This window comes from Urtica dioica, chromosome 11 (assembly GCF_054948205.1).
Source record: "Urtica dioica subsp. dioica isolate 48M chromosome 11, U.dioica_male_clone48M_v1_H2, whole genome shotgun sequence".
NCBI lineage: Eukaryota > Viridiplantae > Streptophyta > Magnoliopsida > Rosales > Urticaceae > Urtica > Urtica dioica.
Window position 1 is genome coordinate 13,409,995 of NC_142766.1, and position 22,677 is coordinate 13,432,671.

The following is a 22,677-nucleotide window of genomic DNA, read 5'->3' on the forward strand; positions in this document are numbered from 1 at the left end:
ATGATGGAATTTGCATAATGTTGGAAATTACTTCAAATCCTTGTATTCTTCCATGAAGCCTACTTTCTATTTAAAGTTCTTAATCACATTTATAAATCTTACGAACTGTTTATTTTTAGTCTAATACGAAGCTTAACACGTGATAGGCAAATCTATGCCTTTGTGTAATAAACCTCGAGTTAATTCTTGCTGTGTTACATTTTAAAATTATTATATTTATTATCATGCACCACAGTGTTATAAGGTTCAATTCAATCATATTTGGCTGAAGGTCCCTGCGATATTTAATCTGTTTTTCTGGACATCTATTATACAATCGTGAAATTTAATAACTGGTGAAAAAGTAGAAACTTTCAAATTATAATATATTATAGTCACGGACACATAGTTGACTTATACTTGCTGGACAGGTGTGAGTCAATGAATTTGAATATTGTGGTTCGAGGAGAACAAGGGAAATTGTCTCCTATTTTCTCCTATTCGCTTTGCTGCCTTTTTACTTTAAGGGCAAAGTAAATTATTATTTATTCTGGAATCATTTATAATATCAATTCTCAGGTATAAGTTCCCACTACAATTTTAAATGACACTCATTTCATGATTCAACGATATTCATTTCTAAAATAAATAAAATTAGAAACGAGTACAAATGGAAACAAGCTCTCCTTCAGGCATCCGAGCAAAAAAAAAAAAAAAAAAAAAAAAAAAAAAAAAAAAAAAAAGGCTCTCCGTCAGGCATAATTAACAAAACAGTCTCACGGAAATTTCAACTCTTATAATATACTCCAAATGAGGCAACTCAATATTCCACAATTTATATAATAAAAAAAAATAGTTACTCGTTTTGTTCAAGTTTCATGAAATTCAGGAAAAAAGAAACATATAATTATATTTTTTGATCTGTTGTTGCTTTTCTTAATTCTCATTTACATTCTGCACATTATATTCAGTTTTCTTAACAAAGCTAAGCTCTCACAAAAGACGTGCGCGTGAAGTTGACGGATTCAAGACAAATTTTATACGGTGTAAATTGGTCTTCAAAAGATATAATTAATATTATATGCATATATCACATAAAATTTCAACCTACCTAAGAAATAATTTCCTTGAAGATAGCAAGGAAGAAGGACCACGTTCAAACACATTCTATATATATATTTGAAGCCTAAGACAACTCTCTATTTGAATTCTTTGGGTTGCCGAAGAAACACTCTCTCATTCACGCTACTTCTATTGCGTTGTCAAATAAACTTTCTTTCTCTCTTACTCTCTATAAATTAATAGGCTTAATTATAATTATTACGGGCAGGAGCGGAGCTACATGGGGACCAGCGGGTGCACGGGTCCCCACTGGCTCGGGAGAAAAAAAAAATTAATAGGCTTGATTATAATTATTAAAAAATTAAATAATACATATTATTAAATATAATAGGTACACTAATACTGTCACAAAGTTGTTGCAGTTCAAATGGTCAAAGTTTAAGGGAATAGTTGGCAGTGTCCAAAGTTCGAATCCCAGGCTGGACGAAAATTTGTTTTTTATTTTTTCTAATACAAACAGCAGCGTTTTTAAGAGAAAACTCCAAAAAAATATTCATTAACAAGTCTTCTTTCATCTTCAACTATTCTCCTTTCTTGTTTATCATTAACAATGTAAATGTTTAATATATGATTCCATTGCTCATTTTGTATTTTTATTATTAGAGTTCTCTAATCTTTTAATGCATACTATGTGTTTGATGAAAGTCCCAAATGAATTTTTCTTTTTAAGCAATTTATTGTTTGCTCAGTTATTATGGAATTGACCTACTTGTTTATGTTCTTATTTAGCTGTGACTTTTATATATTTATTCGCTAAATTATTATTTTAATTAAATATATAATGAAGTAGTCTGCAATTAAATTATTTTATTCGTTATACATTTAGCATAGTTTACTCCATAAAAGTAGTAGTATATTGGTGATTTGATAATGCCTCTATGAAACTAAAACTCAATCCATGTTGCCATTTAAAAAAAAATACAATCTTATCTTATAACATTATTAAATTAGCCAATGAAATTGTTACATTATTTTATTTACTATTTAAAATGTTTGCCTTGGTTAAAAAAATCGGCATCAAGGATCACAAACCCTAATGAGAAGAAACGATTTTACCGATGAAGTGGCTTCAATTGCGGAGTTTGGTCGGAATTTCAGTATATTAAATCTACGCTAAATATATGACTTTTTTTTTTCTTTTTTTTTTTTTTTTTGTAAACCTATTTTTGAAGGATACTAAAGATCTTAATCTTACAACTTTGAGGACAACTTCAATCTTAGTAGTCGATTTAAATGCATTCATACTTTTGGTATATATGGCTTAAAACTCATTCCCAAAAAATGTTAGACCATATTACATAATTATTATAACCATTTATTTATTAAACTCAGATGGAATTGGAGATTGAGTACCTGGCTAAAGGTTTGCGACAGAATCTTTTCAGTGGGTTTGTCATATCACATTTATAAGTATTAATTTGTTAGGCTAGGTTTCTTCATAGCATGAATTAGCAACAGACACTTTTCACTCCACGACGTACTCCTTCAGAGAAAGCAACAAGATAATTTTCTCTCTTTATTATAACCCCCTCGGTAAAAAAAAAAATCTCTCTCACACACACACATACACTCAATTTAAATTCCCGAAGAAACACTCTCTCATTCACACTACTTCTATTGCGTTGCCAAAGAAACTCTCTTTCTCTCTTACTCTCTATACACTTTGGCGATGGGCTCTCGTGGTGGAGAAGAAGGTTTGAAATGGCTCCAAATCGATTCAGTTACCGGCAAGGGCGGAGCTACGTGGGGACCAGCGGGTGCACGGGTCCCCACTGGCTCGGGACAAAAAAAATTAATAGGCTTGATTATAATCATTAAAAAAATTAAATAATACATATTATTAAATATAATAGGTACACTAACATTGTCACAAAGTTGTTGCAGCTCAAATGGTCAAAGGTTAAGGAAATAGTTGGATGTCCCAAGTTCGAATCCCAGGCTGGACGAAAATTTGCTTTTTATTTTTTCTAATACAAACAGCAGCGTTTTAAGAGAAAAGTCCAAAAAATATTCATTAACAAGTCTTCATTTATCTTCAATGTTAAAAAAACTCCAAATAGCAACCATACACTTTTTTTTCTTCTAGTTTCTCATTTCAACTCTTCTCTTTTCTTGTTTATCATTAACAAGGTAAATCTTTAATATATGATTCCATTGCCCATTTTGTATTTTTATTATTAGAGTTCTCTAATCTTTTAATGCATACTATGTGTTTGATGAAAGTCTCAAATGAATTTTTCTTTTTAAGCAATTTATTGTTTGCTCAGTTATTATGGAATTGACCTACTTATTTATGTTCTTATTTAGCTGTGACTTTTATATTTATTCGCTAAATTATTATTTTAATTAAGTATACAATGAAGTAGTCTGCAATTAAATTATTTTATTCGCTATACATTTAGCATAGTTTACTCCATAAAAGTAGTAGTATATTGGTGATTTGATAATGCCTCTATGAAACTAAAACTCAATCCATGTTGCCATTTAAAAAAAAATACAATCTTATCTTATAACATTATTAAATTAGCCAATGAAATTGTTACATTATTTTATTTACTATTTAAAATGTTTGCCTTGGTTAAAAAAATCGGCATCAAGGATCACAAACCCTAATGAGAAGAAACGATTTTACCGAGAAGTGGCTTCAAATGCGGAGTTTGGTCGGAATTTCAGTATATTAAATCTACGCTAAATATATGACTTTTTTTTTTTGTTTTTTTTTTTTGTAACCTATTTTTGAAGGATACTAAAGATCTTAATCTTACAACTTTGAGGACAACTTCAATCTTAGTAGTCGATTTAAATGCATTCATACTTTTGGTATATATGGCTTAAAACTCATTCCCAAAAAAATGTTAGACCATATTACATAATTATTATAACCATTTATTTATTAAACTCGGATGGAATTGGAGATTGAGTACCTGGCTAAAAGTTTGCGACAGAATCTTTTCAGTGGGTTTTGTCATATCACATTTATAAGTATTAATTTGTTAGACTAGGTTTCTTCATAGCATGAATTAGCAACAGACATTTTTCACTCCACGACGTACTCCTTCAGAGAAAGCAACAAGGTAATTTTCTCTCTTTATTATCACCCCCTCGGTAAAAAAAAATCTCTCTCACACACACACATACACTCTATTTAAATTGTCGAAGAAACACTCGCATTCGCACTACTTCTATTACGTTGTCACAGAAACTCTATTTCTCTGTTACTCTCTATACACTTTGGCGATGAGCTCTCATGATGGATCGGTGGAGAAAAAGGTTCGAAATGGCTCCAAATCGATTAAGTTAAGGGTGTGATTATTTATAGTGTCACCTTTTGTTATTTGATTATGTAAGAGTTTATTTTTGTTTTCGAAATAAGAAAATATTTCGGTAAATTTCGAAAAAGTTTAACCTGCGCTTAATGATAAGTGTCGTGTGGATTTTTAATTTATTTATATTTTAGCTCATTAGTAGTTTATGCAATTTATGAGACCAACGAACCAATTGCAATAACCCATTTACCTTGAGCTAGAAATGATTGCATTAAATTCTTAGGATTGAAACTTAAATCAATTGTAACAAATTAATTCTTAAGAAGGTCGAAGCAGTTTGGAATTGTTGATTAGGAATTCATTGAAACTAATAAGAACTAAACTTTCATAAATCTCTGGAATAACTTGGGTTAACCTAAAGTATTAAGTCCCGTTTCACAAATTAAATAATACGAGGGTTCTTCAAGTATAACTTTCACGGTCGACATTTCTCTTTTCTCGGCCACCAAAACTCAGGTAACCTTACATTTCGCTTTCCTTACTCGCTCTCTTTTTCTCGCTGCTCCTTGAAGCTTTTTCTTAACAAGCTGAGACTTTTCACGTTCCAAAGTTTGTCTCTTTTTTTTTTTTTTTTTTTTTTTCATTTATGGGTTTCGCTGGACTCTTCCAAGTGTTTTATGGCTTACGAACGAATTTGGCTTTCCCGTGATTTCACAACTCCTAACCGTCATATCGAGGGTTCTATATTCTCTCCTTAACTTTGTTTCACACTCACGAGTTGCTCTTTGATATCTTAGTCAGTGCAACATCGATATTTGAAGGAACAATAGTGATATCAGGTACAGGGAGATTTGGAGGAAAAGAAAAAGAGGAAGAAATGGCAGAGTTAGAGAACTTGCTTCTGGAGGCCGCTGGAAGAACAAACGCGGGCAAGAAATCGTTGAGCAACTCTGATCACGAACATGGTGGTGCTTCAATGGAAGCTTCTTTTCAGATTCCTTTTAAAAAGCGGTACGAACTGACCGAGGTTGGAGAAGAAGAAGAAGAGGATGACTCTGATGTTGGAAGCGACCTCTACAAGGACGACGACGACAGAGAAATGCTTGCGGCCATGACCGAGCTCGAGAGAGAGATCATCTTATCCGACCGAGCGGCCAAGAGGGACGACAAAAGGCTGAGGGAGAAGATGAAACAGAAGCCAAATGACAAAAGGCCCGTGAATCCTCCGCCGCGGCGATCTTCGGCCAGGAACGCCGATCGGTGCAATGTGCTCGCTCGGTTGCGGCTCAAGCAGAGGGATTCGAAGAGCGGCTGGGAAAAAAAACATTCCGGTTCGGCGGCTTTGACAAGCTCGAGCGATGATGATGAAGCGGAGATCGAGAACGGCGTTGAGAAGAGAGTCGCTGGGTCGGACCCGGACCCGCCTTTCTTCGACGACGTAAAGGGCATCACGATCCGGAGATCGAAACTAGGGAAATGGTTTACGGAGCCGTTCTTCGAGGAGTTGATCGTCGGCTGCTTTGTGAGGATCGGGATCGGGATTTCGGCGAGCGGACCCGTGTACAGGCTATGCCAAGTGTCGAGCGTCGACGCTTCGGACCTCGGGTCGGAGTACGCGTTCGAGGGGAAGAGAACCCACAAATGTCTCGTCTGTTTCTGGGGCAGCGAGAGCTCGGCCGCCAAGTGGAAGATGGCCATGGTTTCGGACTCGGAGCCCACGGAAGAAGAGTTCCGGCAGTGGGGGAGAGAGGTGGAGCGGAGCGGAGGAAGAGCTCCGACGAGGCGAGGGGTTTTGGAAAAGACAGAGACCATAGAGAGGGCCGGGAAGTTCGTGTACTCTTCGAAAGCGGTGAAGCAGATTTTGGAGGAGAAGAAGAGGAATCGAGGGCCGGTGAACGTGGCGGTGGAGAAGGAGCGGCTTCGGAGGAAGTTGGAAGCGGCGGAGAGCCGGTCCGACGAAGCGGAGGCGGATCAGATCAGAGCGAGGCTTTCGGAGCTCGAAGAGGCTCGGCGAGCCGAAGAGAGGGACTCGAAAGCGGTGAAGCTTGCCGAGATGAACAAGAGAAACAGGGCCGAGAACCTCAAGAACGCTTCCTCGGAGAGATTGAGGGGTTCGAGAGTCGGGGAAGTGGGTTACGACCCATTTTCGAGGAGGTGGACGAGGTCGAGAAACTGCTACGGAGGCAAGGCGGGCGTTGAAAGAGGCAACGAGGCCGTTGCTGAGAAAGACAAGGGAACGAAACCAGAGGCTGATTCCGATGATGGAAAATCGGCAGAGAGTGGAGCGGCGATATGGAATGTTGAGGTTATGATATCGCTGGATAAGATTGATGGGTTTGGGCCGCAGGGTGTGAAAGTCGGATACTTGGCGAGGAAACAGAGGATTGAAGCGATGATCGGACGCCGAGTCTCGGAGAATCATTGGAAGAAAGGCTCGCAGATTTTGGCTGTCAGTGATTACAAGAAGAGGCGAGGGATGCTCTGAAAACATCTGACTCACTGCTTAGGATTTTGATGATAGGCTGTGTTTGTCTAAAAAAAGTTTGTTTTGAGGCTTCATCTTTTTTGGGCATCTAGTATCTTAACTTTGTGATTGTAAATGCTTTAGTTCAAGAAAATATTTCTTTAACCAAATCCATTTGAGGAATGCTATATGACTTTGTGTGTTCATGCGAAAAGCAAACCTTCAGTTTTCTGCTTGAAGCTTGTTTTATTAGCTTTACACGATAAAAACATAGAGGATACGATAATGATATGTAAAATTATAAACACAAAGATATGCTCGAAAGTATGAAGCTTTATTACTTGGCTATAATATTATACAGAGTCAGGCTCCGAAGTTATTACACTCTAATCAGCCAGTACAGATCAACTGAATTGATGGGATAGCTGAAAAGATTTAAGCTGTTACAGAACATGTAAAAGAGACGTCTGTAACAATACAACTTGTAAAAAGAAGTGTATAAAATGTGTTTTAGTAGTTTTAGAAGCTAAAACTCTGAAACTTGTGGTAACTGCTGTACAGTATGATGAATGAAGGTATTCTTCCCTTAAAAAGTAGTAGAACACCAAAAAAGAGACCGGTCTTTGTAAGAATTAAACAAGAATCTGAGACCTGGCAGCTCCTCGGGAACACTTTCGTCTTCCGGTCTTGTTGAGGGCACAGACACAGATCTCGAGAAGCTCATAATCCTCCTCCCAGAACAAAAGGGAGGCCGTCTCGGGATTCTCTATGAGCATCTTCGATGTGAGGAACCCGGCGATGGTCCATGTTTGGTATAGCCGAGATTGCTTCCCAATGAACTTGCCGGTTCGGGTGTCGTAATATTCAGGCCAGCCATCGCTCGCCAACCTCTTCTCGGCCGTGGCGACTGCTTTTCGAGCCAAGTCGAGCTTTCCCATCTTGATACACGCAAGCGTGAACTGAGAAATACAACATTAATGCTCGTTTAGAACTAAAGGTTACACAAACACCTGACTCAAACTGCCCTGTTATAGCATCTGATAAGCATATATCGGATTTGTAGCTTCTCGCCCCCCCTAACATTGTTTCTACGGATAAAAATGGAAACTATGCATAAATAGTTATATACAACTGTAAGAAATGGATAGCTACTCTCTCGGAGGTTAGAGTTATTTCTAGACCTAAACTCACTGATGATTTCTGGGGCACTAATACACCTAAAACTGATAATTGCATGTATGCTTTTGTTACACATATCAAAATCTTAGCCATAAGTAGATAGTAAACCTAAATCCAATCATACCTGCCACAGAAGTGTTGGCCAAGAACCACCATTGTGATACGACCAAGGGCTGTAAAAAGACAATAAGCATGTTTTAGAAGTGTTTGACAAAGGCATAGGGCTTGATGTGAACATGATTATCTACTGTACACTTACGTATTTTTTGGGTCGCTGCCAGTTATTATACGCCACTCCTCGGACTCCAATGCTGGATAACAAATCTTAAGTGGCATGTTGCCTATAAGATCGTCCCACTTGGCCTCTATCAGATTCAATATAGATTCATTCTGCCTCGGAGTACCCAAAGAAGAAACAATGGACCAAAGGTTTCCGAGTGTAAAAAACCTAAAATCCATGTGGGCCGGTTGCAGATTTCCGATCATGTACCCGCCTTCCTCCGGGATCCAATCCATCAACCACGAAGGAATTTGCTCCGGATAGATGTTGAACTTGTTAGTTGCATCCAGTGAGTACTCTTCGGTTTTGTATCGATATATCTCGTTGATCTTCTTCATGTCAACCCAATAGTACTCTCTGATGTGGAATGACAGAGCGCTGAGCCTGTTGTTGATAGCCTGAACCAAATGCTTGGACCCATCATTCACAGAAAGCATCTCACGGGAGCAGCGCAGAGCTGAGTAAAATAACGCCTGTGACAATTTATCATGAACAAAGTGACCAAGAGTTATCAACAAAAGTCGTACTCAAAAACCAATTCTTTGATTTTTAATAGATTCTCCATGCAGCAATAACATCGTCAAATAAACAAAACTCACTTGGATTTCAAGTGGGTGGCCATGAATGCCCATTCTCCGGTCTATCATGCATGAGCCATCAGTGACTAATAGAGAAGGAAACATGTCAAAACCATCGGTCAAACACAATTGCAGGATCATTTTTAATCCTGTTTGAACGTCAACCCTCTCTTGCAAACTATAGTCGCCAGTGATCTTTCCATAAGCCCTCAATAGAATTATCCACCACAACCCTGTCGAGAAAGGAAAAAATGCACAGATAAGACTTACAGTTCAATGGAAATTATATCAGTGGGAAAAATGAAAACTAACTTCAAATCATATTGAAGTCGCAAATAAAATATCTTCTCTGGCATATTGTAATGAAGTTGTGGTGCACGAACCTGAGTCTACAGGGGCAACACGGCCAATAGCAGATTCGCCAAAATCTGGATCGAGAACCTCTTCAAACTTATTCCCGTCGAGAGGTACACTTCTAACTTTAAAACTTGCGGGCATCAAGCCTTGTCCTGGGCTATAGCAGTCAACTGTTTTTTCCCAACTCTGCAGAGAGCAAGCAAAACTATTAGGACTTGAGGAATTAAAATAAATATGTATACATGATATATCAGGACCAGGTAAAATTGAAAATGACCAGAATTAGACCATAGCCCAGCATATAGGACCATTGTCCCTAAAACGCTACACAAGGTTCATTAAACCACTTTGCCTTGGTAATGATTTAACACCACCCGAGTCACTTTTCTATCCATTAGTCAACTTCATACCAACAACCTTCTTAGGAGCTGTACACTGCTTACGATTAAACTAACCCCTTTTGTAAGTAATTTAAGCAATCTCACTAAAGTAGAAAATATCACAGAAAATGGCTGCTTCATAATTGACAACTTATGGTAAGGAAAATAAAAAGGCATAAAAATTCCTTACCCTTCACATGCTCTCTTACAAGACACAAATTGTAATTTACCCCAAAGAAAATACAAAACAATATAACTAGAGATGCGAGCAATTTACCTGCAACTGCAACGTATGAAGAAGAAAGTTCCTGACAATCTCTCCCTCCCCCTTGAGCAAGAAAGCAAGCCCCGAGGGCACAAAATCTCGAATAAAGACCTGATCGTAGTTCAGAGGCGTACTGTCACCCGGATTATTGGCCGCCACGGTTCCCACGGGGCTCCCACAATAGTTCACCACCGCGCTCTCCAATAGCTTCCAAGCCTCGTTCTCAATATCCGAAAACTCTCTCTTCGGACTCTCTACGTTGGCTTCGCTCGGAGCCTCTTCTCGGCTCTCTAGAACCCCGTTTTCATCACCCAAAGCTTCACCTCCCTCGATACTCTTGTCTTCATCGATCCTTTCCACCACTAACGGCTTCACATTCATACCGCCTTGGACATAGATCCTCTCGAAATTGCTATCACTTACTCGGCTCTCCACCGAAGTAGAGAGGTTTTTTCTATAATTCGACGCCACATTTGTGATGACCGAAATGCCTCTACCTGTGGATCCAACCCTAATAGACCCAGATTGGCCTAGACTCGGATTCGGAACAGAAAAAGCTCTGTGTTTTTCGTCGTGTACACGGCAAAAACCCGAGGACGAACGACTAGGTTTCGTGTGGAATTGACACGCTTGGTAAAATATAAGGCATAATTTGGTTGGATTTCTCCGAGAGAAACCCAAAATGGCAGGGTTTCGACAGCTGAATAGGTTTTTACAACTAGGTTTCATTGTGGAATGTCCAAGAAAACAAACGGAATTCATTTCCACCAAGAAAAAACAGCAGCGATCGATTGAATTGATAAAGTCAACAAAATTCAAATTTGAAAAAAAAAAAAAAAGACGATCTAACTGTATAAACCTACACGTACAGCAGAGGCTTGTAATTAATGAGTAATACGATCGAGAAATGGTTGAACTTACAGAAGAAAGAAAGAGAGGCCGATCGAAATGACGAGGGACTTTAATGGCTAAACAGGTATTAGAAATAATTAGGAGAGGAGTGTCTGAAATTTAGGAATGCAAACAATAGCTCGACAAGTTCGGAGGTTCCCTTTTATAATGGCGGTGGTGGTGAAAAAAGAGGTCAAGGGCTTTTTTAGAATTTCAAATATCATGATTTCCTAATTTATTTTTATCAGCGTCGAAAATGAAGGTTTCAAGTGGTCAACAACACGTTACAAAATATCCGTTTGAAGATTGGACATGAGTTTGACGTGCAAGATATAATTTCAGTTATACAAATTTACAATTTTCTTTCTAGTTGCCAAATAGGAAAAAAAATTTTCAAATGTTACTTTCAAGCCTAAGATCAATTCCACCCGATTACACTATTTTTTTACTCTATTTTACAGTATATATCACATCAAACACTATCTCATCTTCAATCGAACTCTATTTTTTACACCAAATTAAAATATTAATTTTATATTCAAATTTCTCTTATTTACTTCTATACCCTTATATTTATGTAATATCTTTCAATTATACCACTTATTCATTATTTAATAATAAAATGTTACTCCATAAAATAATTCAAAATACAAATTAACACAAACTAAACTTAATATTTATAAAAAAAAAAAATACAATTCAAAACAAATAACATAAAATAAAATAAAAGTACAATTACACATCCGAATTAGAATATTCCTCCCACAAATGATCGAACAATGCATTTCGAAGCGCAATATGTGCATCTCTGTCTCTTATTTTTGTGTAGCGAGTGAAAAACTCTTGAAATCGTGTGTCACCATTCTCCGCTAATTATTCAACACCCAATGGTTGCGTTTCTCTGTTAATTTCAATGGGCACGCTAAGATCACACTCATCATCTATTATCATGTTATGCATAATTCATGTAGTCATTATATCTTTTAAGACATATTTTCTCCAAAATCTTGATGGTCCCCCCACAATTACAAACCGTTCTTGGAGACTCCAAATGCGCGTTTTACGTCTTTTCAATAGGATTCTTGTGTCATTGCAAAATACTGTTTTTTGGTAATTTTGCCGTCCAACAAAGCGTCGAGAGGCATCGCTATAATATGAAACTCGAGAAGAGTATCGGTGAGGAGCTCTTTGGTAGGGTATTTCTCAGTCTCCATCAAAATTGAGAACGAAGATTCATCATGATGGCTAACTGGGGTGTATGGTCCGTGTCACACTAGAGAAAAGGGCAACTTCTAAGACGAGTTGGTTGGATTGGGGGAGATATGCTGAGAGAATTGGTGTGTGGGAGGAGATTTCAACATAGTAAGATTCGTCGTAGAAAAGAATAAATTGGTGAAGGCTAGACGGAGCATGAAGATGTTCAATGAGCTAATTGCGGTGGGAAAATCACATGGTCAAATTTCTGGTAGGATCCCATGGTCAAACAGATGAGCTAATTGCGGAGTTCTCGTCCGAGTGGATGGGTTGTTTTGCCTTCTGCCATCAAGAGATGCTACTACGAGGGGTCTTGGACCACTTTCCAATAAGCATCTCCACGGATCCAATTAAGTGGGGGCCCGAGGCCGTTCAGATTGGATAATGATTGGCTGAAAAATTTGAAATTCAAGGCTCTAATGGAAATCTCGTGGGATGACCCTTCTACAAATCAAGCACAATGGGCATGTCACCGAATAATGAACAAACTACATGACCTTAAAAAGAAAAATAAGGTTTGGTTCGTTGGTGAGAGGTACAAGAGGCTCGGGCAGAAAATGGGAATCGAAAAAGACATTCTCAGGTTGGATAGAATCGAAGGCGGTCCCGAGTGGTCGAAGGAAAAAAGGTTCGAAAGAGCAACTAGATGGTTCAAAAGCAAGCTGGGTTAATTATGGCGATGGGGATACGAGGTTGTTCCATTCTTTACTTAGTTCAAGGAATGCTAAAAATTCTATATGGAAACCGGAAGAATCAAACAGGTTCGTCGTGTTTGATGAGGCACAAATCATGGAGGAAATAAACAAATTCTACGAGAGTCTATACCGAGCCAATCTGTCATCTAGAGGAGAATGAAACTAAATAGAGTGGAACGCTCTAGACCCCGAGAGTGCGGGGAGTCTCTCTCAGCATTTCAATTATGAGGAAATTCGATCAGCGATCTTTGTTGTGCTCGAAACAAATCGCCAGGGCTAGATGGATTTTCGCTCACTTTTTTTCAAGATTTTGTGGAAGTCTATTCGCCTTAATCTACCTGCACAGATTGAAAACTGACAGTTCAAAGATTCGATTATGGGAGGATATTTGTGCGGGGCTGAAAGCTTGGAGGAACTATTTCCCAGGCTCTTTCATCTATGCCCGTTGAAAAAGGCTCATATTGTATGTTTCGTATCTCCATATTCGATTCACTCGGAGTCACTAGATTGGGTTTTCAATTTTTCGAGGAATCTCCGACAGAGAGATAAGGGAACTTGGGTCACTTCTGGTATTCCTCGAGGACACCTCCTTAATGGATGGTTTGGAGGATCGTAGAGGATTGTTGGACGATACATAAGATTTTTCAATAAAGGCTATAACTGCATCGCTTGTTCCGACAACAACGTGTCCCATAGCCCATTTTTCAACAAAATCTAGGAGGCAGTTGTACCAAAAAAAGGCAGGTCTTTGGATGGAGGGTTGTTATTAGGCGGATCAACACGGCGGAACTTCTGCAAAAGCAAAACCCGTACTAGTCTATTTCCCCAATGTGTGCTCCCTATGTAAGAAAGCGGAAGAAGATTCTCATAACTTATTTGTGGATTGTCCAGCAGTGTCGAGCTTGTGGCATTGGTTCCTCTGGAAAGTAAGCATTCAACCATCTTTGGTTATTTTTTTGGAAGACTCTTTTCAAGTGCACTCGAGCCTCAAAAGGAACAGTAGATAAAGCGCGACAGTCATGACAGGGGTGTTTGCACGGCTGTGGACGATATGGCTCCAGAGGAACAAGTGTATTTTCGAAAACAAAGAATGAAACTCTCACTACAAGAAGCTTTCAACTATTCCATTGCGTTATGGCTTCACTATCTAAGCAAAGAATTCAAGTCCTACTCTTTGGCGGATTTATAGAGGGAATACATCACCATCTAATTAGAGGTGACTTTAAATCTTTTGGGGGCTGTATATATCTTCCGATGAAGGTATGGGAGTTTTTTTGTTTTTAGTTTTGTTTTTTCGCTTTCATGTTATTGTAATTCATGTGTAAAGGTCCCTCTGAAGGCTATTTTTGGTTAATGTTTCGAATTTTATTATGGATCTCCGTGTTCGCGTGCTATTAGGCGTAGGATCTGGGGGCAGGCTCTCTATCGTCTCATTCTTTTTTTTTTTTTTATAACCATGACTTATGCCGATATTAATAGAAAGTTTCCGTTTAAAAAAAATTATTTCCCTATTATATACTCAACACTCATTGTATTACACCTCTCACAGTCAAGAAAAACGAAGAAAAAAGAAAAATCGTCAGAGAGAGAGAAAAATATAGAAAAGAGCAGAGAAAGTAGGAAGTTCGTCAACTAGGAGAGAGGCCTTCCAGAATTGCACGTGCCGCTCGAAGGAGAAGAGTCGATCGAAAGAGAAATCATTTTAGTAGTTTCGTTCGCCTCAATCAGCTGTAAAAAAAATCCCTAAATCAGTTACGCCTCAATCCTTCGTTCCCCAACTCGCGGATCCCTAACAACCTCCGTGTCGATGTCGAGAAGCTACTCCTCAACCACAGCGCGAAGGTTTTTAGACACCCGGGAGTGAGGGAACGGAGGATTAAGGCGTAACTGATTTAAGAATTTTTTTACAGTTGATTTAGGTGAACGAAACAAACTCCGACGATTTTTTTTACCGACTATTTTCCTTCGAGCGGCGTGCAATTGTGGACGGCCACTTTCCTCGTCGGCAAACTTCTCACTTTCTCTGCTCGTCTCTCTCTAACGATTTTTCTTTTTTTTATGTGTTTTTTTTTACGGAGACGTGTAATACAATGAATGTTGAGTGTATAATAGGGAAAGAAGGTGAACGAAGGTATAATAGATTTTGCACATGTCCATTACTAATAGATTGTGTCAATTCTTTTTATTTTTGGTTGATTTTCCAAACTAGTATACTAGTATTGATGGTGTCAAAATCCTATTTTTCGGGTAATGCTTTGATCGAAGTAGTGCCAAAGAGTTATTAAGAAAATACTTTGTAGTATAAAAGTTTCTTTAAATAAACTTTGGAACATTCTTAAGCCTTGGACAAAATTTTAATACTATTGGTTTCTAAAAATACGCGTATCAAAAGCCTATATTAATGTTAGAACAAATAAATCATACATATTGTCAAAGTTTTACATGGTTCGTATGTTCATTGGCCGGGACTAAAGATGCAAAATTTAATGGCAATTCTCCTCTTCTTTTCTTTTTTCCCAAGAGAGTTTTTGTATTTTTCTGTAGCTAGCTGCCCTCTTTTTTTAAATTTATTATTATCTTGCGACGCGGAGGCGCTTTTACGTTTTTCGAGTGGAAATACGTTGCACGTGCAAATCATGTGAGGATAGACCAAAAATGAAGGATAGAACAATTTGACGTGTCTGGCATGGATGCACGCTGATTTATTCTATTTATTATTATAAATATTACGATTATCTACTACTTTTCGTATCCCCAGGGATTCCTTTTTATTTCCAAGCACTAACGTCGTTTGTCGTGTCACGATAGCGTTTAGCCAAGGAAAGCGATTTTTCCATGGATCCCATTTCAATACCATTAAAAAAAAAAAAAGATTATTTATGGAGTTGTTTTTTCGCACGTGGTATAAAAAAGGCAAATAATGACTAATTTTAGGGCCAATCAAATTCTAGCTCTTATCCGAGAAAAAATACGATGCTTTCGTGGCATAGGAAAGCGTTGGCTTGAAATCATATCCAAAAAGGGTAGTAATGATTTTTTGAATTTATATCTTCCGTTATTATCCTTCTCAAAATATGATAACCCCATAGAGTAAATGGTTTCAAAAATCTCATAAGTTTTAAGAAACATCTAACAAAATCTTTATTCTTTATTTTGAACGGCAATAATCCTTAATGTTGAAAATTACAATTTTCGTTGGTCCCTACTGCGATATTACGTTAAATTGTTAACAGATTCATCATTTAAACGTTTATTTTGTAAAATAAATAAAAAATAAATTATTAAAACATTTTAAAACAATGAAAATAAAAAAGGAAATACGAGCTCTTCGGATGGCAAACGATCGCCTCTGCTCTCCATCCCATCTTTGCCGAGTAGCTTGTCGACCTCCATAGCCTCCCCGAAGGCTGCCGGGAAAGCGTCATTGTCGGCGATCTCTCGCCATCTTCATCCTCCGACGACGAAGAAGAGCTATCCGAGAACAGAGCACCGAACTATTTCACGATCCCGCCGTGTTTTCTCTCCTCCATCCTCTGATTCACCGCCCTAACCAGATCTCCCGGCGGAGGACTACCGCCATCGACGAACGCCGTTAGATCTCTGGCGGAGAGCGTCGCGATCGCCGCCGCAGCGCTTTCATCGCAGCAAGACAAAGACACGGAACAAAAGAAAAAAAAAATCGCGAACAAGACCAGACCTCGCAAACCTCCTTGAACCCAGTCCTCACTCGAACCCAACACCTTCGTGCGAAACCCGACCACCGAACCCTTTCCACACGCGACCCAGACAAGCCGCGAACCAGGAAATTACAAGCAAACCCAGGAGTGAACCAGACCACGCGTGCGGACCATGTCTAAAACCCTAACCCTGGAATCGTCTTCGAGGTTCAGAGCGCTTTTAATATTGAATACGTCTTCATCTTCTTCAATGGCGTCGTTTCGAGAAGATGATGTTTTTTTACAGGTCTGAGGAAGAAGTTTTTTACAGGTCTGAGGAAGAAGAAGAAGGAAAAAAGCGGAGAGAGCCTAATTTATTTATTTTTTTTCGTTTTTTTTATTTAATTTCATTTAATTGTTTTATTTTCGATTTAATATGTGTTTTCAAACAAAACTAACGTTTTTTTTTTTGCTAACACCATTACATTTAACAGCATAATGGGGGTTAGGGGCCTACGGAATTAGGAAAACTAAACATTAAGGATTTCTACCGTTCAAAATAAAGAATAGAGATTATGTTAGCTGTTTCCTAAAACTTAAAGGACTTTTGCCGCCATTTCCTCCCCCATAATGTTGCAAATAGCCAAATACACAACTTGTGTGAAAAAAAAAAAAAAAAAAAAAAAAAAAAAAAACAACCTGTAATACAAGTAGGCTCATACATGCATCTGAAAAGCACTTCCTCTTTTAAAGAGACAATTATATAAATCTCATGGCATAACCAGATTGAGAGCGATCCAAGTCAATAATCTGATCTATAACTCTCAGCCGATTACATCCAGCCGGATAACCCCACCAATTGTTTCGATTCGAAGACTATTTTTCTTTACTCTGAACACAAGTGATTTTCAAGTGGTGTCAATTTGTTGGTGCAAATTTCCGGTTCTTGTATATTGTTGACCCTGGAAACAGTTTCTGTTTCTTTCTCAAGTTAATTACAAGATGAACTGCTTGTAATGAGACAAATTCCCAGCTGAAATGAATCCAATATTCAAGAGGATAATCATGGCATATCATCTTTGTTTGTATAAAAGATTGAGCTTCAATACAAAATATAAACTCGGGGCTTAAAGCTCACCAACAAAAAAATTAAAATAAATAATATGAAAATAGAAAAACTCTCATTTATGTTGGAGTGCAAAGCTCTAGCCGGGGACATCTCTCACTACAACAAACATCCATAACACATAATCTAGAAGCACAAAGTTCATCAATTTTGGATATTATGAGCGAACCTCGAATTCTCCGGCACGTGTGAGAGCTCGAAAGCCTTTGTAAGGCTTGTTAGACAGGTTCTTCAGGTCAAGCTTGTTTATCTTGACGCCGGAAAGAGCGATTCCCATGATTCTAAAACCAACTTGAAACGTCGGAAACACATGTAACCGCTCCAATCCCGTCTCCAACACTAATATCCCCGACATTGAAGGAGTTTTGTCCTTCGGAATCCTTCCGATGGACCAGCAACATTTCTGCATTATTTACCCAATAAAGTTTCTTAGCATTCAAGCAATCTTACCATCGATTGCTTGCCAAAAAATAAAATAAAAATAAAAAACCCTACCTTATTAGAGAGGATGTTGACCGTGCCGTGATTGGAGGAGAGATCGGCTGAAGAAATGCAAGGAGGCAATTGAAACTCAACAGTGATCGAGTCTATCGCTTTTCCCGGATCGTTTCGTATTCCCACCATAACACTGATACGGCACGTTCCACCATCTGAACTCAGCTGTGGCTTTACGTAAATTGGTGTGCTCTTCAGCTTTCTTACTCTGTATGGAACCACAAGATTATCAGATCACATAAACAATAATTCAGGATTTTCGTTTATAAAAGAAAAAAAGGGGTAAATATGACCCACCTATAACTCATCAGCTTAAACAGGCCGTCGGGAGGCACAAATGACAGAATTTGATCGGATTCCCAAGGACGAAATCGAACACAGGGATGGAATCTTACATCATCGAAGATCGAAGGATTCCCAAATGAGAGAGTCAGATCAGGAAGGCCCGAGAGATGAGAATTCACTTGAACTTCACCATATACCTCACACTTCACTAACGTCCCATCCCTGCAGCGATAAACATCAGAAAAAATAAACGGAAATAAATGACTAACCGCAAGCACTACAAGCATAATACAAACCGAATCCCACTTCATAAACTGCTATAGTGATTTTGTCCCTTTCATAATTATAATAAAAAAGAGTAAGAAAAAATAAGAACAAATAGCATTTTATGATAATAGAAGATCCCGTGTCGAGAAAAAGCCCAAATGGATAACGATTCACCTAGTCGGTGTCTTGTAAACAGAAATCCAAATTGCATATGAACGTCATTCTAACACGTACCTATTTACAATTGCATCGATCTCTTCAACGAGATCGACGTAAACATCGTTGTTGGAATATTTCGTGTCGGAGGCTCTCCAGGGAACACAAGAAGCTGTTGCACCGGGAAGCGTTTCACTCACGTTGGAGCTGCTACTTCCAGTCACAACACTCAAAACCTTGCTCACGATATTCGGCGGAGCTATCATCTCTCTCAGAATGTTGGGTTCTGTGGTGAGAGGGAAGCCATTGTCTATCATCTCATCTAGAAGCTAAACACAGAAACAAGAGAAAGAAAAAAAGCAAGGGGCGTGAGCATCGAATTTTCGGGACTAGAGGAATTGTGATTAGAAAATGGTTAAAGGGTGTAATCAGAGTAATTACAAATTTTATTACCAACTGAGTCTATAGATCCGAGGGATTATGGTGCACGAGAAAGATATGCAGATTGTGTAGCGGACCTCTAGAACGTCCTATCGGTATCCAATATTATACTAATTACAATGTTAGATATGAACCTTCTATTTCCTCGACTAGAAGCAAGACTATGCAAAGTTGCCGAATAAGCAAGATTAATTCGTTCCTGAACTCTTAATTGTGTAATATACAAAGATATAAACACTTTGACGATCACAAACCACAAAAGGATTAAGCACGCAAAACACGTTCTAGATTGAAAGAATGAGAATAGATTGAATACCTCGTAAACAATGACAAAGTTATCCTTTATCAAATCTTCGTTCAGTCCTCCGAGGTAGTCAGAGAGGACATCGGCTACTCTGCAGAGGAACTATAAGCCAAAAACAAGTCAAAATACAAGTATCTCAATAGGTAATAATAATATATTTTTTCTTTATTTCTTTAAATCATACTTTGATATGTATATCACCTCAATCGCCATTAGAGGCGGCATCTCAACTTGGCTACACGCCAAAAACGTGATTCCATCGCGAAGAATTTTGAAGATATAATGTGTTGGTGAAGCTATCACTGATTGTAACTATCACAAAAACATACAAACACAGAATTTGCAAATCTAGCTTAGCTTAATCTGAGCGATGAATTTCAGTGCATTTCCACATAGAGCAATGATCGCAAGGCAACAAATGGACTCAGATTAAAAGTTATACAAGTAAAAATCGGAGGGAGTTCAGATGTTAAAATTGGACATAGTTGTATTGAACTGAAGCCAAAGATTATTATTTTATTTACGAAAAAGTCGAATACCTTGGATGACTCGCCTTGGGACCAAAACCAATCGCATATCGAGCGCTCTACTCTGTGTCCTGTGAGCTGTTTCTCCAACATCACTTCTCTGTACAAATCCACAGATCAAAGAAAAAGGAAATCAAATTCGATTCGAGACAATCTTTGATTATATGTTAAATCCGCAATAGAAATTCAATTTTATTTTGTGAAGAGATCGTTTCTTTCTTTCTTATTTCAGGATTACCCAGAATCTGAGAGCAGAAAAATGCCCTGCAACATTGCGTTTCTCTCGGGAGAAACCAGTACGGCGAGATCGGAGTTGGGCTTTGAGTTTGAAAGAAGAAGAGTCGGAGAGTTAGATTGGACCAGCCTTCGAGCTATCAGAATTTTCTCTCCTCTCCCAAGTCCGAACAATGTTCTTCTCTGTTGAGGAAATTGGTGACATACACTTTGTCGTACATCTGTTTTCGTATGTCGTCTAGTCCGTGTTCCGTGTTTTCTGTCGTTTGACAAGAAACGACACATGTGGAATAGGGTAATTTGGAGGGCTTTGAACTTGATTGCGCCATTTTTTTTAGCGGACTTTATTCCAAGTTTGTTTTTACGGAATTGATTTTTGTCTCGATTCACGATTAGTGACGATCCACTCACGTGTTGACACGTGGCAGTATGCCACGTGTCAACACGTGAGTGGATCGTCACTAATCGTGAATCGAGACAAATAGCATTGCTCTTGTTTTTAAATCAATGTATTTTTCAAGGTAATTATATATATATATATATATATATATATATATATATATATATATAGCATATGTGATATATTATTTATCGAGGTTGTCCCATGGACAGAAGAAGAGAAAGCTAAGATTATGATCCATGTCTCTCTTCTTGACGGCGGCGACGAAATCAAAAACTTCATGGAAAGACTCTCTCTTGGGAAGAAAGATTCTGGTGACGAGATGTTGTTTACTCGGATTCATTGACCTAATAGTCTAAGAGCAATTTATTAACGGTGTATATCAAATCATGTTTACTTCATTCATTAACTAAAGCGGTGAAAAAAATAATATATTTCCTTTTGAATTCAAAAAAAAATTTAACCAATTCAAGAATTCAAGAAAAAATAGTATACTTAATGTGGAATTCAAAAAAAAATTTAACAAATACATGTGGAATTCAGGATACATATTGTGAAATTAAAAATAGTTTAATCGATTTGTGAAATGCAAATTTGAAAAAAAAATGCTTATTGGATTCATTAACCAAAAAAAATATGTTTGATCGCAGTTTGAAAGCACATAAATATTTATCGGATTCAATAACAACAAAAACTCAGGAGCGATCTACTTACTGTGACATTTATTTTAGAGGTTCACAGCCAATTGATCAACATATTAAAAGTTCACAGTTCTTAGATAACTAGAGAATAAATACGAAGAGAATCGGCGAAGAAGAAATATGAAGAGAATCAAGAATCGTAGAAGAAGAATTGGAGAATTACAATACTCAACGAAGCGAATAAGAGAATTAGCAGTCGCCGACCTGTTTAAAGTAAGAAAGTGATAAATTGGATAGAGGAGAGAAAGTGTTTTTGGGAAAAATGAGGAAAGATGCAAAGAAACGAAAGGGCAAAAAAGACACATAAGTGGAATTTTTTTGATAATCAAGCTTAAGTAATAACTTTGAAATTAGTTTGAAAAAAAGCTGAGTGATGGTGTAATTTCCACAAAATAATGCTGTTCACTACGCGGAAAATTTGTGAGAAATTGCCACAAATACTATACTACTTCATTAATTTTTTTTTCTCATTTTTCACTAAAATTATAATTTGGACAAAAATACTAATGGACTCAATGTACAAACACAATCTTACCATCTCTTTATTTTTTTTTTCCTTCTTTCTCTCATTTTCTCCTCTTAGTCGTTCCCACCCCCGCTTTCTCTGTGAAACCAAATCTCCAGCTCCTTCAAAATCCACTTCATTCCTCTCAATGACGTCCAATTTCTCCGCTCCTCCTCGGAGCTCCACCAATGGCGACCAAAATGTCAATCCTCCGTCGAACCCTAACCCAAACCGTAAAGCAAAAATAATCCTCCGCCAACACAATCAAGACAATCTCCACATTCCCTTCCCTCTCCAAGAGCTCCGCCGATCCATCGCCGACCGAATCCACCATCGCCGAAGAGCCTTAGATCTCTCCGCTAAAACTTATCTCCCGCTAAGTCCTTTCTACAAAGAATTGGCGAAGCTCCGTGATTTCGATCGGATTTCTGATCGAATCGTTGGGATCGGGAGTCCAAACCCTAGCTCAGACTGTGGACGCGACGGGACTCGATGGAGTGTTCGTAGACTAGACGGCGTTGCAGAACTGGATGGACATGAAACATCTAAGGGTAATTGTTGAAAACTATGTAAATAATTATCAATTGTAGATATAGTAATTATCAATTGTAGATATAGATGTCAACAATTGATATCAATTGTTGACATAATTGTCAACAATATCCGTCAATTATTGACATATGTGAGTAAATAGTTCTCTGTTTGTTGACAGTAGTTGTTGCCATCTAAAGTCAACAAATAATGAACTTCGTTAAGAATAAAAAAAACCTTTAAAGATACCCAGACCAAACCAAACCTTAAACAACTATAAAAATGACATAATTTTTTAAATCACGAAATTTTTTGAAAAGGTAATAACAATGAACTTTG

The 22,677-nt window shown here is 37.9% G+C and overlaps 3 protein-coding genes across 6 annotated transcripts; 1 reads left to right on the top strand and 2 right to left on the bottom strand.

Moving 5' to 3' along the window:
- Positions 1 to 4,366: 4,366 nt before the first annotated feature.
- On the top strand, positions 4,367 to 7,005 carry LOC149381392 (protein RTF1 homolog). 4 transcript variants are annotated; one of them, XM_089601175.1, is made up of 3 exons: positions 4,367 to 4,883; positions 5,039 to 5,105; positions 5,207 to 7,005. In XM_089601175.1, exons 2-3 carry the CDS (start codon positions 5,045 to 5,047, stop codon positions 6,850 to 6,852), a joined length of 1,707 nt encoding a protein of 568 aa, XP_089457301.1. In that variant the 5' UTR covers positions 4,367 to 4,883; positions 5,039 to 5,044; the 3' UTR covers positions 6,853 to 7,005. The 4 variants fall into 4 exon arrangements, with proteins under 4 accessions (XP_089457301.1, XP_089457300.1, XP_089457302.1 ...); XM_089601174.1 differs by having other exon boundaries at positions 4,367 to 5,105; XM_089601176.1 differs by lacking the exon at positions 5,039 to 5,105 and having other exon boundaries at positions 5,165 to 7,005.
- Positions 7,006 to 7,146: 141 nt separating this feature from the next.
- Positions 7,147 to 10,892, bottom strand: LOC149381393 (alkaline/neutral invertase A, mitochondrial-like). The gene is made up of 6 exons (XM_089601173.1): positions 9,883 to 10,892; positions 9,252 to 9,411; positions 8,890 to 9,101; positions 8,270 to 8,763; positions 8,135 to 8,183; positions 7,147 to 7,790 (listed from the first exon to the last, which is right to left on the bottom strand). The coding sequence occupies exons 1-6, from the start codon at positions 10,630 to 10,632 to the stop codon at positions 7,464 to 7,466; spliced, it is 1,992 nt and encodes a 663-aa protein (XP_089457299.1). The 5' UTR covers positions 10,633 to 10,892; the 3' UTR covers positions 7,147 to 7,463.
- A 6,508-nt stretch (positions 10,893 to 17,400) lies between these two features.
- On the bottom strand, positions 17,401 to 20,393 carry ZIP4 (Clathrin adaptor complexes medium subunit family protein). Its single transcript, XM_089630318.1, has 8 exons — positions 20,206 to 20,393; positions 19,980 to 20,067; positions 19,642 to 19,752; positions 19,453 to 19,542; positions 18,774 to 19,024; positions 18,285 to 18,494; positions 17,988 to 18,195; positions 17,401 to 17,895 (listed from the first exon to the last, which is right to left on the bottom strand). The coding sequence occupies exons 1-8, from the start codon at positions 20,238 to 20,240 to the stop codon at positions 17,650 to 17,652; spliced, it is 1,239 nt and encodes a 412-aa protein (XP_089486444.1). The 5' UTR covers positions 20,241 to 20,393; the 3' UTR covers positions 17,401 to 17,649.
- Positions 20,394 to 22,677: the final 2,284 nt, after the last annotated feature.

What these genes read in the sequence shown, in the direction of transcription:
- LOC149381392 (XM_089601174.1), top strand. Translation starts at nt 5,045, where the DNA reads ATGGCTTACGAACGAATTTGGCTTTCCCGTGATTTCACAACTCCTAAC. An exon ending in TCCTAACCGTCATATCGAGG is followed by an intron (nt 5,106 to 5,206) that starts GTTCTATATTCT and finishes TAGTGATATCAG; the next exon opens with GTACAGGGAGATTTGGAGGA.
- LOC149381393 (XM_089601173.1), bottom strand. Translation starts at nt 10,632, where the DNA reads ATGAATTCCGTTTGTTTTCTTGGACATTCCACAATGAAACCTAGTTGT. An exon ending in GCCACCCACTTGAAATCCAA is followed by an intron (nt 8,764 to 8,889) that starts GTGAGTTTTGTT and finishes AAATTGTCACAG; the next exon opens with GCGTTATTTTACTCAGCTCT. An exon ending in GGCCAACACTTCTGTGGCAG is followed by an intron (nt 7,791 to 8,134) that starts GTATGATTGGAT and finishes TGTATTTCTCAG; the next exon opens with TTCACGCTTGCGTGTATCAA.
- ZIP4 (XM_089630318.1), bottom strand. Translation starts at nt 20,240, where the DNA reads ATGTTGCAGGGCATTTTTCTGCTCTCAGATTCTGG. An exon ending in CCCAAGGCGAGTCATCCAAG is followed by an intron (nt 19,753 to 19,979) that starts GTATTCGACTTT and finishes TTTTTGTGATAG; the next exon opens with TTACAATCAGTGATAGCTTC. An exon ending in TTTAAGCTGATGAGTTATAG is followed by an intron (nt 18,196 to 18,284) that starts GTGGGTCATATT and finishes GGTTCCATACAG; the next exon opens with AGTAAGAAAGCTGAAGAGCA.